Raw genomic sequence first — 16966 nt, forward strand, 5'->3', positions numbered from 1 at the left:
ATTGACATGAGTTTGGAATGCGAATTAGACAACAGTGGCGAATATGGTACTATCCATGTGTTGTTAACTTCAATATTCACGCCTCTAGATTGAATGCTAAATGTTCTGCCATTGTCGTCTTGTGAGCGACGCCGATAGAGTGAATATCCATCATTACCAGTTCACGTGGATAATGTTTCGTGCATTTATTGTCAGACATACAAACCGAAGTGGGATTGTGGTGTCCGCAAGGTCTATGAACCATATTGGTTTTATCACTTCAATTCATTAATTTGATCTGGTGTAACCACTATCCAAAGAAGAATGTGTGCGTGCGGCAAACCTCTTTTTGCAACTCATCAGAGTACATCCAGCATCTAACAGCACCATATTTACCATATGTTGCTTCAAGATAAAGTCAACTGAATAATTTTCAATAATTTTTTTTTTTTTTTTGAATAGCCGAAATAAAAAAGCAAGCGACCGAAATTGAATGATTCAAATAAATTGAAATACAAATCGAAATATTGGAAAACAAAACAAACAGAAATTGAAAAAAAAATGTGTATGGAAAAAAGTTACTTTTTGGAATAGTCCAATTTTCCAACCTTTCCTCATGGAAAGTATAAGGTATTTTTATATCTAAACCTTCCCCGATCCACAACGAACAACCTCTGAAAATTTCATCAAGATTGGTGCAGCCGTTCTCTTGGCGTTACCAACAAACAAACATTCATTCGTTTGTATGAGAAAAAGAAAAAGGCTGTTTTTAGGGGTTTTCCGGCAATTATTCGAATTTTTATTGCCGCAAAAACCATCTTTGAACTTCAACGAACATTTAAAAAAGAGAATTGGCAAAATTGGTCCAGGCGTTGTTAAGTTATGCGCTTAGCAACACAATTTGCGATTCATTTTTATATATACATACATACATATGTACATACATAAGAAGATATTCTAATATTTCAATATTGGATATTCAACGAAACTTCAAGAAAAAGAAGGTTGAGGCCGGAAAAGAAGAGTTGCGACCTTTTTAAAATAACTAAAAGTTTATAGAAAAGTTTTAATAAACCAACACAAATGTCGTTAATTGCCTGCTTATGCTATTATAAATTCTTCTAAAATATGAGTTTGGATTCAAAAAAATCTTTGTTATCAAATTTGATCTGGACTGACAAAAACAACATTTTTCAAATAGTTCAATACGAATCTTTACTAACACCTTCTGAGCCAATACAAACTTGCCAATGTTTAATCCAATTTTTCATGCCCTTCTTATAAGCCCCGGCTGGGATAGCCAGCAGTTTCATCAGCGAAACATACCCAAAACATTAACCAAATTGTATTAAGTTTATCAATTAGAGGTGCTGAGATCTTCTGATATCTCTCTGACGCTAGCACATTAATTTCCAATGTTATTTCTTTAACTTTTTCGATATTATCCTCATTAACAGAGACGTACGCCTGGAATGTAGCAAGTTTTCAATGACTATGACCTCCACGGAATGCTTAGTGGCACCTAAATAAAAAATACTTGTGTTCGTGATAAATTAGACACCCAAAAACACTTATTCAACATTTTCAGCGACACCTAAATAAACCTAAAAAACTTCACTTCTATGAAATTTCTTACAGTGTATGGTATTCAATGCGCCTGTAAGTATGCCCGAAAATTATTTTTTTCTTGAAATAATTATTTCTACCAAAGCCTACCACTGATGCTTCACATTGTACTCCTATTCAAAACTTAACCATCTTTAATGTATTCCACTTATTTTTTATATATTTCCTTCACCACCAATTCTTTTTTTATCTATGCCATCATCAACGATATTAGGACAATGATTGCATGATCATTTGTTTCTCAGGCACATCAGAGGAAAGAGGGTGTCGTATCTAAGTATATATATATGCGTGGAAAAATAAAAAATATAACACTGAATGTTGTTGAATCTCTCGTCGTCGTCTCTTTTTCCAATGGCTCCTCTACAAAAGTATAAGGCAATCGATACTTTTTCCGCTCTCTCTTCGATATTCGGTTTCCATGAAAGCTTTCTATCCAGGATGAGCCCTACATATTTTACTGTATCCGCCGGTTGCGGACGGATGTTTCTCATTTACGCCAGCGGTAACGCCGGGATTTTATATCTTCTAGTAAACAAAACCATCTCGTTTAAACTTGGGTTGATGGCGAAACCTCTTCCGACTGCCCAATTTGTTACAATGCTGTGATACCCCTCCTCTGAACCTAAATACCACATCATCTGCATAGGCAATCACCCGGCAGCTACGATACTCAAGTTTTCTAAGCAGTTCGTTAAAGACCAGGATCCATATAAGAGGAGAGAGAAGTCTACCTTGTGGGGTTCCCCTGCACACATTTCGTCGAGTGCGTTCGTTGCCCCAGTCCGTTTCAATTACTTTGTCGCACAGAATACTGAGAATGCGGTGTTTAGAATTTGATTCAAAGAAGGTCCCAACAGCGAATTTTTTAACCCTATTGGCATCCTCCAGCCCCGGAATGCTCTTCTTTATGCAGTCCATCAGTCTCTCCAGAGTTTTTAGGGACACACATGATATTACAGTCTTAAGTACATTTATTGTTAATTAGAAATTATAATATTATAGAGCTTAACCCAAAATGTAGTACAATGGATCAAAAGGAGCAATAAGTTTCCGCTTCCCCGCCAATTTTTCAGTCTTTGAACTTCTGTTTCACACATCTGGGCATCGGGAATAGATAGAGCAACATATTAAAAGCCGCCAACCCAACGGCGAAAGCACACGAGGCGGCAACATCAATGGTTTCCTGTGAAAACAGAAAAGTTTTATGCACCAAAGTAATAATCCGTTCTTTACTGAGTACAACACAACTCACATCAGGATCGGCCATGCCGAGACGTTCGTGTAGAAAATCGGCCGGTTTAGGGCATATAACGGACGCTGTGGGTGTACAATTCATTTTGCGCGATTGAAAGGCAATGCTGTGCAGCAACGACGACACATAACGGGTATGCGTACCCTTTGTATTTTCCTGCAACCACGGCTGGAGGCCTTTGAACGAACGCACAGTGCCGCTGGCCAAGGCTATGCTGATGACGAGAATGTAGGTGACGGCAATGGCGGCGTTGAAGGGCACCTTCACAACCAACAGGAAGGCGATGCTCAACTGTTCGGCGAGAACAAAGCTGGACCACAGCGCCACCAACAAATAGGCGAAAACGGTGCCGTTGGGAAATTTCGGATCCAGAAGCAGGCTGGGGAGCGAAAGGAAATATTCATTTTTTTAAATACTTTGAATTTCAGTGTGCTTACGGATATATGACGCAACTGGCAAACACCGCCGATATCAACGAGAAGGGTATTGCTATGGAGTTGTAGGCGATCAAGAGAGTAGCGCCCGAGTATAGACCTTCAGGTGTGTCCTGTGAGAAACGTTTGCGCCAGATTGGAACTTTGAGGAAAGAAAATGAAAAAATTAATTATTTTGAGTAAAGGAAGGGGATATTTGTATGTACATAGGGATATTGTGGTGAGTGTGCCACAGCCGTAGGCCAAACCAATAATATTGAGTATCATGCCATTCTTGCTGAAGAAGCCGTGCGCATCGTCCTACGAATAAATATATTATAAAATTTTGATATTCATAAAAGTGCTATGTAACTTACGCCCACATCGGTGTAAAAGAGCCACATGAGCGCCATCGCTATGGGCAGCAACAGCAAGCGCATGAAGAGCGCTTTCATGCCGGAGATGCCACACGAAAAGGTTGAAGCAAGTAGTTTGCTAAAATTTTTCGCAGAAACATTAAAATAAATGCTTATTTAGTCGCTAAGCAGTACTCACAGATACAACATAATCCAGACTTTCAATTCACCGGGTTTACCATATGCCAACGGCACTTTACCACTACCCATCGTATTGAGCGGCGCATCGGACATGGGAGTTTCACGCGAAAACCGCTCCACCAAAGCTTCAATCTGCTGGCTGGACTCTAAAAAGCGATCGCGGCTTCTACGAAAATTAAGAGAACATATGAATTATTAAATTATTAAATTATTTAATTACTAAAAGTACACACCACTTGACTTACCTGCGATCTACAGTGCTCAAGCAGAGATAGTACATCAATGGGTTTTCGAGTTGTGGACAGGGAAATCCAATACTATGAAAATATTCGAGCATTGCTCGCGTACCGCCCGAGTACACTACACCGCCCAAGCAGAGAAACAATGCGCGATCGAGAAAAGGAAATACGTCGGAGCGTGGTTTTTCCAAAGAGAGCAATATACCGCAACCAGTCTTCTTGGCGCTGTTCGAAAGTATCGATATTAGCAAATAAGCGCTGAGCGGATCTAAGCCCTGTGTGGGTTCGTCGAGCAGGAGCATAACTGTAAGAAAGGAAAAAAAAGAAAATGTGATAAAGTTTAAAAATACAACAGATGTTAGGTTAAGATAACTTTCTTAAAAACAAGTTCATATTTCTTAAAAGAAAAATAACTAAGCTAGAACCTATTGATTTGATCAATATACGATATTCGAAAAAAATCAACATAAAATCTACCAAAGCGTGGAAATTACTTTAAAAAATTAGTTTCAAGAAAATATTGGGTATATAACAATATTTCTGTGATGTTTTTACAAAACTTTCAAATTTTATAACTTGCACTACTATGAGCAATAAATAGTAAGACTTTCTTCATAATTTTAAAATGATTAATTTATTCTTCAAAATGCTCTTTTTCTGGGTTGTAAGCATACATCCAAGACTTATCGCCAATAATAATACGTTTAATGATATCCTGAGAGATTTAAGACACTAACGCGCCGCTGTTTTTCAAAAAATTTAGTGATTATGGAATCAATCATGGTTTCACTTTTCGTAGAACTAAATATTCCTTCCGAAATGCCAACGATGCCAGTAAGAGCTCTGAGTGTTAATCGTCTATTTTCAAGCACCAATTTCTTTTTTTCTGACTTGTTGATTATCACTTGATTTAATGGAACTTCTTTGTTGAATAATTTCACTTATCGTAAAAGTCGCCGAATGCATTTTACTTCAGAAAGACAAGCATATACTAATGCTTAGTTTGCTGTGGCATTTGGCACAGATGCCACTGACAGCCATACTAGCCAAGAAAACATATTTCGACGAATGGGTTTTCAGCGAAGTTTCAATTAAATAGTATTACTATCTTTTGTCCTCACTAATAAAATAGTCGTATTCAAAATATGATCTAAAGTTGAAACATGTTCCCGTCTTTCTGTCAATTTGTGACCACCATCACAATAGCACTTGGCGGCTAAAAATTAATCAAGTCAATTTTTGTTGATGTGAGCTATATCCCATTGAGGACGCTCTGCATTAGCCAGAACAAATGTTAGTCAGATCGGGCAAAGTCTAAGCTTTAAGGCAAAATTTCAGAGCCGCCATATTCCAAATACTTTTTAACCGGCTTTGCCACATGAGGGGCGGAACATTGTCATAATGACAACTTATTGCCTCGCGTCGTTTCGTTTTTTCGGCAATGATTTTCTTCAATTTGTTGAGTTGTTTTCAATAGTGTTACCCACCAAACTAAAAGCATTACTTTGGCGCCAGGGATATTTGACTTTGCCATTGATTTAGTAGGTTGATCAGATTTCACAAATAATTTTTCGCTTATCGGGTTGTAGTACTGGATCCATTTTTCATCACCAGTCGCAATTCGATACAAAATTTACTTCCTTTTTCAGCGTTGAAGCAGCATTTCTGACATGCTAATTGTATGTTGACTTCATATACATAGCACCTGTTTTAATTACGTTTGAATTTATCTGGCTGATTTAAACGTTAAGAAATGCTTGATTGAGTGATTTTCAAAAATTTTGCTAGCTCTCTTGTTTAGCTACAATCTGCATTGAGTAACGCTTGCAGTTCCACTTCTTCAAACTTTTGGGTCGACCAGGACGTTCTTCGTGTTCTAAGTTAAAATCACTACTCTTAAATCATTCAAACCACCTTTTCCGCATTCGCTCAGCTAAAGCAAATGTAGCATGAAGCTCCACCAAAGCATGAGGACTTTCAGCTAAAGTTTTCTACATATTAAGAAAATGAAGAAGAACTCCTCCCAAAAACACTTTTTCAGGCACAAAGTTCGACGCATTTGAGTGACAAAATATTTTCATGAAGCGTATATGAATGATGTAAACTGAAAAGGAAGCACAAGGACATAAAAAACATTAACTTGGAACAATAAAATAAGTATAAAAATGTGCTATTTCTTGGAATACTGCACGAGAATAGTTAAAACCCCCATAAAAACCTCATATTGGATTGCTCTCACCCTTCCCACGATAGTCGGGTCTACGTAATCGCAACGAAAACGAATTTTAACCGGCCAAGAACTGTCAAGCCGGTAGCATTGCTCCAAAATACTCCAGAAATGTTTTCTGCCTCTATAGCAACAACAACAACACAATAACTCCCACTTAAATCAATTAGATCAGCTAAAAATATTATTTTAGAAAGATTTGAGCTACGGGTTAAGATATTATCCATATTTAATACCGAGTCACACTATAACTATAATCTAATATTTTTCCACTGTGATGTTAGAAGCTGTTTCGTGCTGATTTTGTGTTGCTAAAATCTAAAATAATAGTAAAAGCACCCAAAATATTTGCACGTGATGGAAATTTTTTTAACTCAAATTCGTAATGGGGATACCCCAAATACCCTACAGACCCGTTAGCACATCAGTTGCAAATTTGTTCTTCAGATTTGTTGACTAGTGTTATCAGAACAAGTCGCTTGACATTACAACGTGCAAATCAATTAGCGAACCAAATTGATTTCCGGTCTGGTTGTATAGTATGTGTGTCAAAAGCATAATTTACACTTATTTATGGTACGCACCTGGATCTCTTACTAGCTGTATGCCAATAGCTAGCCGACGGGCTTCACTCATATTCAAATATTCGACACGTTTGTGAGCCACTTGAGATAGCGCCAAGTCGGCCAGGACTTGACGTACTTTTGAGCTTTTCAAGTAACCGGAAAGCTAAATAGAAAATAAAATCATTGAAAAAATTTAGAAATTTGCATGAGATTTTTCTCATTTATTTGCTTACTATAGTTGGCGTGTAATGCAGCGTCTGCGCCACCGTTAGTCCCGGTATGAAAGTGCACGATTGTGTCACATAGCCGCAACGTTGCTGAAAGAGTGCTTTCGTTAGCGGCGAACCATTGAGCAGAACTTGGCCACGCGTTGTGCCATCAGCGCGACGTGCAATGACATCCAACAAGGCACGTTTGCCGCTGCCTGCATTAAGTTTTAACAAAAAATATGTTTTAGTTAATACAGAAAAATAATTTTCTAACATTTTATTACCTTTGGAGCCCAAAATGGCCATCACTTCACCACTGTGCACTGTCAAGTTGACGCCTTTGAGCACCAGCGCTGGGATGCCGCCGCCATTGAAGCAACCACCGCCATCCACCTGTGAGATAAGATAAGGACAATGTTAGCCGAAAACTAAAGACTTAAGCAACGAACTTGAGAAGAAAATTTCTTCTAGTATAAACTCAATATATTTCTATTAACTCAATATATTTCTATTAACTCAATATATTTCATTAATACAACAATTATAGTATTTTTTTTTTAATTATTATAAACAAAATATCTTCGGTCTTAATCACGCCGCTACCTCTGTAGTGTGGAAAATGTTGTGCGCCTCCAAAACGTAATCGCTGCCGATCATTTTCATGTCATTAATTCAGCCGCTACACTGTACTGCCGCTTGGCTGTGACGTCACACACACGCACGTACAAAAAACACGCAAATGTGCACTGCTCTCTTCGTTTCTGTTTTGTTTACACTTTTCGTTTGCTCACACACACACACATTCACACACCGAAATGTTTACTGAGTTCACGGTAGCTGAAACGCTGAGAGACTTTGTAAAAAAACAACAACACTAGTCAGCACTCAACTGGGACCAACTGCCACCGCTGCTCGATCCGTCGACACGTCCGCACACAAAAAACGCTCCGCAATAACTGAAGCTGGAATGGCTTTCTGCGGCTTGCCAAGCCACATCCACGCTTTGAGCCGCGTTGCTGGCTGGTTGGCAGCACATTTTTCCAACTGGAATGGAGCGGCTTGAGAATGTGTAGAAATTTACTTGTTTACCATTAATTCAAATAGAGATAGAGGAAATGAGAGGAAGTGAGTGATTGGGAGAGTGCCTTCTAGCGGCAGGTGAGCAATAACAGTACACTGTGCTTATCAGGTGAGGAATATTAATGGAGTTGAAGTATTATAAATTTTTGGTTTTTGTAATTTGTAAAGAAATTCTTGTTTTTATGAATTGTAAGTTATTCGCGAAAGAGATTTTAATTTTTATAATTTTTTTATTTTTAATTAAACTTTCAAATAAACAAATTTATCAATGTTGAAATATTACCTAATGCCTAATAGTGTTATTTTTAGTCCAAAAATTTTGAATTAGAAGATTTTCAAATATGGCTCGAATCATTTCATATATACCAACATATCTCCAAGTTTCTCATTTTCAACGATGTAAATATATTTTCAGAATAATGAAAAGCTTAAGACAGAGATATTTGCTGGTTATATAAATATAAACACTCTAAAAACTCGTTTCATTTTAAAGAAGGACACACAAGACTGTCATCTGCATCAAAATATACCTCAACCGCGGCGGTTAACGCTTCTTTGTGACTAAATTTCTCTGTTGCGAGTATGTATATTTTCGAGGTATGAGAACAGGCCTTGGAGATCAGATTCGGAGAATATGGTGACCGCAGAAGTAATTTGAATTAATTTTGTGAAATTTTTCTTTGAGGGGTTACATGAGCTTACGGGTTTCAAAAAATCCAGTTTCTATTTACTGTCTTATTAAATTACGTAACACTTCTAAAATATTGTCCTAAATTTTCAAGTTGATCCGAGTAATAGTTTCGGAGATATAGCCTTGAGAACTTGTGCGCTCGAGGTTAGCTAGGTCAAATGCGTTTTGCTCGAAACGTTCTTCATGGAATTTTAAAAAAGTCTTTGAGATACAACTCTTAATCGATTACAATTATTTGAAAAAAAAATCCTCGAAAATTCACAGAAATTTTAATTTTTTTGTAAAACTGTCCGACAAAAATTCAATTTTAATTGTTTTTTCTTCGTCCAAGTTCTAAGTATTGTCCGAAACACGTATTTTTTCACTGTAGATGATCCTATAAGGTGTAATTCTGCCAACGCGGACGCATCTTTTTTCCGAGGGGTCACCGTAAATGGCGTCGCAATGGCCGAGTTTAAAATTTAATAGCATATTTCATTGTTTATATGAAAAAAAAAAAATTGAAAAAAGGCTGATTTTTAGCCGAGGAAACCCATTTAATCCCATAAACTTATATATTATTACTCAAACCAATTGTTAAACATTTGGTAGATGAAGATACATATATAATTATTTTAATTTAAGCTTTTGTCATTCTTTGCTACAACCAGCACTTTGACACTACTTTTCATTTTCACATTATTTATTTTCCTCACTGTACAACTTATTCTAGATCTAGCACTCACCTGTTCTCCGCTGTCGCTGAGCGAACGTACGCTGCGCTCACATTTGATCAGTTGCATGAAACCAGTTAACTGGAAATACTAACAGTTTCCAGTCGAAATTTTCAAGTTGGACTTGGCGACTAAGATGGCGTCAGAGGCCAAGTTCAGTTCAGTTAATCGAGAGAGTTTGCGCACGTCAGTTGGTCGGCGCGCGGCGCGTCGTGAGTTTCAATTTAAATAAAAATAAATACATACATACACACATACCACATAAATTATTTACTGAATGAAAAACATAACGCACGAAAGCTGAAAAGCACAAGTTGTTTGAAAAAATTCGAATCTAATACAAAACGCGAAAAATAAAAAGTGCAAGAATTGTTGCAAGTAAATAGTTTAAAAAGCAATAAATACAAGTTCTGATTTGTATAGTGTTTGTAGCGAAATAAGAAAATAATTACACACACACACATGCACATGTATGTGGCCAACTAGAAGAGAGCGCAAGCCAACCGGGCCCCATACCGTCCAAACAGAATTGTGAAAAGTGCTTAACGGCGAGAATACGCAGCGAACGGAGTGCAAAGCGAAATTTTCGTCTAGCTGTGCAGATTTTCAAAAAGATAGATACACAAGTGGAGTCGCGAACACGTATGTGTACACGTATGCAGGCGCACAGCACTGTTCTTTAGAGAAAAGCACACGCACACACACGTATCTATGCAGTTGTTGGTGTGCGCGTAGTTTGGTGCGCGTGTGTGTGTTGTGGTTTAACGGCTAACCGCTGAAATAAATACCCCAACTAGTCGTGGTATGCACTATTGGAATATTTGTTGTTGTCTTCGTATATTATTTTTTGTCTACGGTTCTTAATTCGCGCAAAATCAACAACCCACAAAGGAAGCAAACAAGCAAACAACAAACGACTCTCTCTTCGTGGAATTGTGGCAATAGAATCAACAAAGGTGCATAAAGAAAATAAAATAAATTTCGGTGAGTGAAACAGCTTTGTAAATAGAGATAAGAAACGAGGCTAAAACACACAAATTACAACAAATGCAAATATTGTGTTTAAATGGCTAGTTAGAGGGTGGAATTTTGGTGCGATGAAAGGAAATTCGTATGCAAAGTGTTTTCTTGTTTTTTTCTTTCACTATTTACTTACCTTTTTTATATGTTTGGCTTCTGGCTGATGTGTGAGTTTATGTAGAATTACAGGTGAAGTAAATGTGTAAAATAAGTACAAATGTCTAAGTGAATGTTCTAATATTTTTAGTTTTCGAAATATGGTTTAGTGACTTTTTGTTTGTGACCTGTTGAACCATTGTAACTGGTCATTGTCAGGTTAAAATAACATCAAAATGAAAAAAAAATATTTTGGTGCACAGGAATTTATTTTGCTGTTATTACAAGAAAATCCGATTTTCCTTTTAATGTTGCCAATATTGCTTGAAGAAAACTATTATATTATTAGAAAAATATTAATTAGAAGAATTTTTATTTTTTTACCGAAGGAGAAATACGCTAGTCTTGGATTAAATAACTTCAAAGTCAGTCTAGTATTCTTGAAATAAAAAAATTTTATTTTTTAACCCTTTTTGACCTCTTAGTATATTATATAATTAAGGGGTTATATCCAGATGTAATATTGAAAAAATCGATGTGGATATAACCCCTTAAAGCATAATAAATAACTACTGTGCCCGAAAAATAAGGTGACATTATATTTATTTTGAAAATTCTTTATTTATTCTTCCAAATCAATTTCATCCCCTTCAAAGTAATCCCCTCCCGTTGCAATGCACTTATGCCAACGGATTTTCCAATCTTCGAAACACTGGTTGTAGTCACTTACCGGGATGGCCTTCAGTTCCGTCTTCGCTGCTGCTTGAATCTCCTCTATCGTATAAAAACGGTGTCCCCGGAGCGGTCATTTGAGCTTGGTGAACAGCCAGGAGTCGCACGGCGCCAGATCAGGTGAATACGGTGATTGCGGAACGATATGGGTTGAGTTTTTGGCGAAATGATCACGAATTACGAGGGCAGTATGGGATGTTGCATTATCGTAGTGTAAAAACCAAGAATTATCTTTCCACAATTCCGGCCTTTTTAGGCGGATAGCGTTATGCAAACGACGCATAACGTTCAAATAATATTCCTTGTTGACTGTTTGACCGGTTAGAAGGAGCTCATAATGCACAACACCACGATAATCGAAGAAAACAGTCAAATCAAGGTCATGATTTTTGAGCGACTTTGGCGCGATTTTTTTGGTCTCGGCTCTCTTTTGGCACGATATTCGCTCGATTGATCGGTTGTTTCGGGGTCGTAAGCATAGATCCAAATCTCATCGCCAGTTATACTGCGTTTCATGACACCTTGGTAGTCGGAAAGCATCGTTTCACACACTTCAACGCGACGCCTCTTTTCCAAAAAATTGAATGTTTTCGGTACCAGTCGAGATTTGACGCGCTTGAGGCCCAAAATATCCTTCAAAATGGTATTGGCTGAGCCTTTCGATACGCCAACTTCATCAGCAAGGTCTCTAATTGTTAATCGATGGGTTTTCAACACCAAATCTTTGATTTGTTGAACGTGAGCTTCGTCGGTTGAGGTTGATGGTCGCCCTGGACGCTCTTCGCCTTCGACACGTTCACGGCCGGCTTGGAACTCACTATACCACTTGTAAACATTTTGTTTTAGACATAGCCTCATCGTTCTTTCTGCACTATCCTCAACGTATCCGCAGCAGAAAATTGATTCCGTAAACAAAATTTAATGCAAATTCTTTGCTCAACAAATTTCGACATCGCAAAAAAACTCACTTTTAGCAGCTCACAAAACGACACGTATCGCAAACACTAATGAATGTTTTGACATAAAAGTGACTGACAGTACTACCAACCTAAAAAAAATATAATTCTCCAAATCCTTCGACGCGCGCAGTTTAAATTCAAATGGGCACACCTATTCACTGAAAAATGTTATGAACCACTGATTTAACAGTTAATGTTGTTGAAATTATATTTTTGCTTTGTTATAAATTTCCATACTATTGTTAATAATGCTGTTCTTTATCAACAATAATCTGGAAGGCAAAAACTCTTATTTTAGAGACCAACTTTGTAAAACGGAGAAATTACTTTGTTACTTTGAACTCAATTTCTCGAAAAAAATTGCTTCAATATCCATTCAAGTATAGTTGTTTATTCTGCACCTTTCTGTCACCAAGTGTAATTATTGTATAGTTGTTACCAAATGCCACAGATTAAACTTGAAGGAGGCGCTGGAATTTCATATTTTGTGGCAAAAAATACCCGGAAATTGTAATTAAAACGCAAACTGTTTAATTAATTCAAAGTAAACCCCACAAGATGTCATACACTTATGTCAACGATTCTTCCAGTTCTCGAAACACTTTTCATAAGCACTTTTTGGGATGGCCTTCAGCTCATCCAACGAGTATTGTTTTATCTCTTCGAACGTCTTAAATCGGGTTCCATTCTTATGATTGTCGTCTTGTTTGCATGAAACATGGGTTTCTGATGTCTCATCGCCAATTATAATGCTCTTCATGAATGTCGAATCGGAATTCGCACGAAACAAGTCCAAAAAGACCTATTTACAGTATTTCTTTTTTGAAAACTCAGCTTTATCGGGACGAGTCGAGTAAGAACGCTTTTTATACCCAAAACTTCCAACACAACCATTCGAATGAACACGCGAGAGATATTGAGCTCTTTTTTTTATCTCCCTAACACTTACCTGTTGATTTTCATACATATCTTTGATTTTTTTAATATTTTCATCAGTTGAAGATGTCGCTATTCCATTTTATCTCCTTCGAAGCAATCTCCTCCCGCTGCAAGACACTTATGCCGACAAATTTTCCAGTCAACATATCCTCAGAGCCTTCTTCGATTCAGCTTTTATATCCGCAATTGAGTCAAAACGGTGTCCTCGGAGTGGTCTTTTGAGTTTGCTGAACAGCCAGAAGTTACACGAAGGTAAATCAGGCGAATGCGGTGGTTGCGGCACGATACTCGTATTAGTTGAAAATGTGGCGAAATAATCTCGAATAACCAATACAGTATGAGATGCTGCATTATCGCACTTCTTTGTTCAAAAAATTCAGACAAAGCAAAAAAAGAAGAATTCACTTTTGGAGCCTCACAAAACCACGCGTATCTCAAATACTAATGAATATTTTGACGTGAAATTTAGCGTAGATGTCACTAACAATACTACCACCTTAAAAAATTTACCGATTCGAAAAACACGCGAAGTATAAATTAAAAATTCAACTTTTTAATTTGATCACAGTAGTAGTTATAAAATTGACCTCAAAACGGGGAAATAAATTGTTTAAAATTTGAAAGTTTTCACAAGTACACATAAAGACATATAATTTCATAAAATAATAATAAAATTAAAAAAAAAATTTAATGTTTGCTTTAAAAAAAAAGTTTGGTTAAAAAAATTTAATTTTTATTTATCACTTATTTAGCTTGGCGCAATTTTTCATGCTGTGACAAGTTCTGGTAAGCTCAAAAAACTTTCACGATTTGCTTATAAATTTTTCGATGGAAAAATTTTATCAAGAAATAATAAATGTGAATGTTATGATGTGAACGATTTTAAGCAATCTCTATATTATTTTGTGCAATAATTGGATTATATAGGAAATATACGTGAATTTCTTATAAATTCTTCTATCAAATGCGAAAGAGCTATTTACGCTAATTATAATGTTATTATGAAATTTTAAGCATTTAATATTATGTTAATGTTTTATCTTATCGACTTTAGTACTCTACATTTAGTAATTAACACCTTTGTGTACAAATATACCGCCATTAGAGAAATGTATGTACACATATAAAAAGTTACCCGATACTACAGCAAATGCTTTTAAATCTCGCTTTGCTTATTTGCAAACTTATGAATATGTTATATAGTCATGTTATGTACTTATGTATGTAGGCATACTCACTTGCATTACGTCTTTATTACACTTGTCAGCGGTAAATATACATAAAAGCAGTTCTTGATTAGAAGCTCTTAATGACGACTCCCCTACAACAACAACAAAACCAACAATACCGCCTGCGAGCCATTCCGCTGGGCAGCGTTAATTTCTTATTTCCTCGCTTTAATTCCTGCCCATGCGTTTATTATGCACGTAACGCGCCCTAACAGTTAATTTCGTTACGCATTAGGTGCGCACCGGCACAAGTTCATACACACCACACACGCACATATACATACAAATACAGCAGTGCAAGTACGTGTGCACAACCTACAACCTACACAAGGCAACTTCGCACTCATTTGGATTCAAGAACAAATGCAACAACACAAACAACTCGTCATTGCACAAGCACACAAGTGTTACACGATCGCGAAGGGAGAACGAATAGTTCCAAACGGGAAAAGTATGAGTAAAACGAGTCAAGTAATAAGAAAATCAAAGAAGTCTGTTTGCCTTTCTGTAACTTCAGTCACACATACATACATATATACATAGACATTATGGCGGTTTAGTTGGGCAGAAGCTAAGTGATTACCTTAGGCGGCAGCGTTGTAACAGGTCAAAGATCTTGGAAAGCATTTAGCAAACAACTGAAACAACAACAACAATAATAATATGAGCGGCTATATACGCTCGAGCAAATAACACACACACAGAAACAAAAGAAGGGCTGAAATGAATTTCTTATACTGGAGATAGTATATAGTATATTTGCTGGACGATAAAATATTGATTACTTTTTCTTGAAAGCAATTGGTTCGAAAGTAACTATATTATGACTAGTTTAAATACTTATTTCTTCGTGTCCATTTTCCACTCTGAAGGTCTCTGGGTCTTTGAAAGAGTTAACTGAAATATAAAGGGTGCTCCATTTAGAGGTTCTCACTTTTTTAAGAAAAACATAGAAACTTCACATTTAATTCGAAGGATAATTCTTTGGTATCTTTTATAGATTATTTTTTTCAAATATTGGCGGCATCTACGTCTCAGATGGTCCATCCATTGAGTCCAATTTTCGATAACTCGCTCGAGCGTTTCGACTGGTAACTGGCAAATGACCCGGCATCATTTTTAAAGAAATATGGGTCGATGATCCCACCGGCCCACTAACCACACCAAACCTTTGCTTTTTCTGGTTAAAATGACACCTCTTGAATCTCTTCAGGTTGCTCTTCGTCCCAAATGCGGCAATTTTGCTTGTTTATATATCAATTTAGCCAGAAGTGGTCCGCTGAACAGAATTTGGCTGGAAAACGTCAGATCTTTTAGGAACTTTTCAAGAACCCATAGAGCGAAGCGATGTCGCTTGGCAGTTCGAGCGGTTTCAGTTCTTGCACAAACTGTATTTTTACGCTTTCAATTTAATATTTCGACTCCTCCTCTCACTATATATTAATATATTGTTGAAACATCAAAGGCATCCTCCGACAACTGATAAGATCCTTACAAGTAAAAAAACTTAAACTAATTTTGATTTCAAAATCTCCACATATACACCAGTTAAAAATCAACAATTTCTCCACAAACCTTTTCTCAAAACTTCTATTTCTTTAACATTCAAGCAACCATAGAATTTACCCTCACTTAGAGCACGTAGCACGACTTAGAAGTCAAAGCAGCACCAATGTGTACTATGATCGTTGGCTATCACTTCTCTTGCATCTACTTGTACTTCCATTCTTTCCTGCTCTCTAGACAGCGCATGCGCCCCTTATTTCTCCAGCATAAAGCTTTGTAAACTTGTTGTTTAGCCTGTTGTTGTGTTTATTTGTGTTTGTGTTGTAGAATGCTGTTGGGTCTTGCTTTTGCTATTTATGCTGCTGCTTTTGTTGTATCTCTTCGTCGCCTATCATCTACTCCACCAGCTATGATTGTTCTTTCCGTTTTCCGCTTGGCATTAAGAATCCAGTTTTTACTATTAGTTCGTTTTGGGGTTTCTTCTCCAGCTTTTCTCTATATCATTGCTTATTGATTTTGCGCTGAAACCAATATACACCAATGTACTTATATACATATAGTATAATGCATAAAGCATTTGTGCATATATGTGTGTGAGTTAGTGCAAGTGTGAGTTTGGTTGGTTGATTTCTAGGTGCCTCTAGCATGAAGGTATCAATTAACATTTTTGTGGTCGTTTTGAGGTAAATATTGTTTCACATATTGATATTTAGGCATTAGATTTGCAATGAGCTTCAAGTAAATAGTGTTAGTACTATACTATAGATTAGTTATAGTTTGCAATAGTGTTTTAAAACATTTTTAACGATTTTTACACAAACCTTATAATAATCAATCTAAAGAATTCAAACTTTATTGTACAGATTTTTAATAAAGAAAATACTTAAACAAACTATTAACTTGAGACAAACTCTATTATTTCAACGAAAT

At 36.7% G+C, this 16966-nt stretch overlaps 1 protein-coding gene and 1 pseudogene across 1 annotated transcript; one reads left to right on the forward strand and one right to left on the reverse strand.

The window, feature by feature from the left end:
• Nucleotides 1-2561: 2561 nt before the first annotated feature.
• Nucleotides 2562-8009, reverse strand: LOC120766654 (ATP-binding cassette sub-family G member 5). The gene is made up of 11 exons (XM_040092286.1): nt 7675-8009; nt 7356-7464; nt 7096-7286; nt 6881-7025; nt 4076-4373; nt 3829-3996; nt 3651-3768; nt 3501-3594; nt 3298-3436; nt 2861-3239; nt 2562-2791 (listed from the first exon to the last, which is right to left on the reverse strand). The coding sequence occupies exons 1-11, from the start codon at nt 7732-7734 to the stop codon at nt 2678-2680; spliced, it is 1815 nt and encodes a 604-aa protein (XP_039948220.1). The 5' UTR covers nt 7735-8009; the 3' UTR covers nt 2562-2677.
• Nucleotides 8010-9737: 1728 nt separating this feature from the next.
• Nucleotides 9738-16966, forward strand: part of LOC120780023 — a 51714-nt pseudogene continuing 44485 nt past the window's right edge.

The sequence above is a fragment of the Bactrocera tryoni genome, chromosome 1 (genome assembly GCF_016617805.1).
Source record: "Bactrocera tryoni isolate S06 chromosome 1, CSIRO_BtryS06_freeze2, whole genome shotgun sequence".
NCBI classification, from domain to species: domain Eukaryota; kingdom Metazoa; phylum Arthropoda; class Insecta; order Diptera; family Tephritidae; genus Bactrocera; species Bactrocera tryoni.